At 38.4% G+C, this 3,427-nt stretch overlaps 1 protein-coding gene across 1 annotated transcript; it reads left to right on the forward strand.

Moving 5' to 3' along the window:
• The first annotated feature begins 276 nt into the window (after positions 1 to 276).
• LOC120201936 lies at positions 277 to 2,557 on the forward strand. The gene is made up of 7 exons (XM_039202449.1): positions 277 to 850; positions 973 to 982; positions 1,074 to 1,276; positions 1,377 to 1,456; positions 1,546 to 1,761; positions 1,819 to 1,991; positions 2,257 to 2,557. The coding sequence occupies exons 1-7, from the start codon at positions 277 to 279 to the stop codon at positions 2,555 to 2,557; spliced, it is 1,557 nt and encodes a 518-aa protein (XP_039058380.1).
• Positions 2,558 to 3,427: the final 870 nt, after the last annotated feature.

A 3,427-nucleotide genomic window follows, 5' to 3' on the forward strand; every position in this document is an offset into this window, starting at 1 on the left:
CTGTGGTGGAGGATCTATTGGATGAGCTCTATGGGGCAGTTTATTTTTCCAAGATTGACTTAAGGTCAGGCTATTGGCAAATCAGAATTAAGGAGGGGGGATATCTACAAAACAGCATTTACGACTCATCAAGGGCATTATGAATTCAAGGTAATGCCCTTTGGTCTTACTAATGCTCCTTCCACATTTCAAGCATTAATGAATGATTTATTTAAAGCATTTCTTAGAAAGTTTGTTTTGGTGTTCTTTGATGATATCCTAGTTTATAGTAATTCTATGGCAGAACATATTACTCACTTACAACTAGTTTTGGAGGTTTTGCAAGTTAACCAGTTATTTGCAAAGCTGTCCAAATGTTTCTTTGGACAGACTCAGGTGGAATACTTGGGGCACATTATTTCAGCAGATGGAGTAGCTACAGACCCTAGTAAGATAGAAGCTATGAAGAATTGGCCTCTTCCTAGATCTTTAAAGTCTCTGGGTGGATTTTTGGGATTGACTGGTTATTACAGGAGGTTTATTAAAGATTATGGTGCCATAAGTAAGCCTTTGACTCAACTACTTACTAAGGATAATTTTCAGTGGACCACTGCAGCATTCAATGCTTTTGAGTTGTTAAAACAGGCTATGTGTGTTGCTCATGTTTTAGCCTTACCTGATTTCAGTAAAAGTTTCTGTTTGGAAACAGATGCTAGTTCAGGAGGAATTGATGCTGTGTTATCTCAAGAGGGCATACCTATTGCTTATCTAAGTAAGGCCCTAAGTCCTAGACATGCTGCCCTCTCTATTTATGAAAGGGAATATCTTGCTATTTTATTAGCAGTTTCTAAGTGGAGGCATTACTTGGAAAGTAAGCCTTTTATTATTAAAACTCATCATGAGCCACTGAAGTATCTACTATAGCAGAAACTGACCACCATAATCCAAAAGAAAGGGTTGACTAAGTTGTTGGGATTGGACTACTTTATACAGTACAGAAAAGGTAAGTCCAATACTATAGCAGATGCCTTGTCCAGGCAATGGGAAGATGCTAGTTATTGTCTTGCTATGGGAACTATTTTGCTTATTCCTAGCTGGGTACAAGATGTTGAAAACAGCTATAAAGAGGATAAATTAGTTGATGATTGGATTAATATCTTGATTGTGTCACCTAATGTTGATCCTAATTGGAAATTATTAAAAGGGATACTTAGATTTAAAGACAGAGTTTACATTGGTTCTAATGGATCCCTTAGACTCCAAATTCTTCAAGTTTTACATGATTCCCCTCATGGAGGTCATTCTAAGGACTCAAGATACTTATCAGAGGATTAGGTCCTATTTTTATTGGCCTAAGCTTAAAGCTATGGTAGTCATTTATATCAGATGCTGCACAGTTTGTCAGCAAATTAAGGTGGAGCATATATCTAAACCAGGACTGCTACAGCCCCTTCCTATTCCTCATCAAGCTTGGGAGGTGATTACTATGGATTTTATTGAGGGCTTACCTACTTCCTTAAGAAAAAATTGTATATTGGTGATAGTTGACAAGTTTACCAAATATAGCCATTTATGGCATTGTCTCATCCCCACACTGCAGCTGAGGTTGCTAAGCTATATCTAGACAATGTCTACAAGCTCCATGGTCAATCTAAGATGGCTATTTCAGATATGGATAAAACATTTACTAGTCTATTTTGGAGAGAGTTAATGAAACAGTTGGGTACTACAACTCTATTCAGTACTGCTTACCATCCTGAAATAGATGGTCAGACAGATAGGGTTAATCAATGTCTTGAGCAATATCTAAGAGGACTCTGTTTTTTACAACCTAAATAGTGGGCTAAGTGGTTGGCTCATGCTGAGTGGTGGTATAATACTACCTACCACACAACCTTAAACCTAACACCTTTTCAGGCTCTATATGGTTATAAACCTCCTACCATGGTTTGGCAACCAGAGGCTACAGTGCATTCTGTTGGTGAATTTATGAAAAGCAGGGAAGAAATCAGGCAATTGGTGAAACATCAACTAGAAGGCTGTTAATAGAATGAAGCAACAGGCAGATAAAAAATGTACAAAGAGAAATTTTACAGTTGGGGATAAGGTTTACCTGAAGTTACAACCCTATCATCAAACATCCCTTGCCCTGAGAAAAAAATTGAAGTTAGCAGCTAAGTTTTATGGGCCATACAAAATTATTGAAAGAATCGGAGAAGTCGCGTATAAATTAGAATTACCAGAGAACTCTCGTTTACACCCAATCTTTCATGTCAGTATGTTGAAGAGGCATATTGGGCCAGCAACATCATCTTCGACAGAGCCTTCTGTGGTAGATGAAGAAGGTCAGTTTCGCATAGAACCAAGTCAAGTTTTGGGCAGAAGAATTATCAATCGAAACAACAGGCCAGTTACTCAGTTACTCGTTCGATGGACTAACCTAGATGCTTCGCATGACACCTGGGAAGATTATTCGGTGCTCCGTGGTCAGTTTCCATCTTTTGATCCTTGGGGACAAGGATCCTCTCGAGGGGTGGGTATTGTCATGGTGGGAGGAGAAAGGCGAGAACACGAATAGGGTAAGAGAGAATTGGGGGAAATGAGACGAGGGTTAGGGATTGAGAATGAGGGATTGGGGATTCTGGCACGTGAAGGAAATAAAGATAGCTTACCTCTGAAGCAGATCAGCAGGAGTAGATTGGATATGAAACAGCTGGAGCGGCCCAAGGGAATTAAAATAGCTGAGCCCAATAGTCCATATCTGCCAAACAAATGAAGAAGGAATGAATTTGTTAGATTCAGTTACAAAGGACAGCCAGCTGGCATCCTTAAGATTCTGATAGATTGTAATTAAATAAAACGAGTTGTGATGATGTATTTTCCTTATGATATGAATGAACAAGCAATTCTTCTCTGAAATCTCTAAAATTTCTCTCTATTCCTATTACCTATTTCTCAAATTCCCGTCTATCTATCCCAAACCATAACACAAACTTAAGCCAAACCATTTTCCACACAGGATCTTCTAGCCTACCATCACAAGCCATATTTAAACAGAAAGATTTAGGATGGTAGATATCGTTCTGCGTACTGGTCCAGAAAACTCTATCAAGACCTTGATTAGCAGATAAAACTTTGTTCAAAACAAGGATAAAATCACACTAGATTGGCTTCTCCCATTCAAATAATTCTCTTCTCAACTCAATCCTCCATTCCCATATACCATTCACCTAGCACCTGAAATCTTTTATCTTACCGCATTTTTTAACTACTAAACCAAAAATTCCCGAAAAAGAAATTTTTAGAGAAGGTTTTTTAGTCTAGAAATCTGTCCAGAAGTCAATCTTGCTCCCATCACCCATGACAAATCTCAGTTTGGAAAAAAAATCAGAACCCAAAACCCCTACCTGATTAACAATAAAACGCCAAACCCAGGAGGAATTTTTAC

This window comes from Hibiscus syriacus, unplaced genomic scaffold (genome assembly GCF_006381635.1).
Source record: "Hibiscus syriacus cultivar Baekdansim isolate YM2019G1 unplaced genomic scaffold, ASM638163v2 tig00008013_pilon, whole genome shotgun sequence".
In the NCBI taxonomy this organism is placed as follows: domain Eukaryota; kingdom Viridiplantae; phylum Streptophyta; class Magnoliopsida; order Malvales; family Malvaceae; genus Hibiscus; species Hibiscus syriacus.

Coding starts and splice junctions, on each gene's coding strand:
- LOC120201936 (XM_039202449.1), top strand. CDS start 277: ATGGCAGAACATATTACTCACTTACAACTAGTTTTGGAGGTTTTGCAA. Junction 1,457..1,545: donor TTCCTCATCAAGCTTGGGAG/GTGATTACTATG, acceptor TACCAAATATAG/CCATTTATGGCATTGTCTCA. Junction 1,762..1,818: donor TAGATGGTCAGACAGATAGG/GTTAATCAATGT, acceptor CAACCTAAATAG/TGGGCTAAGTGGTTGGCTCA.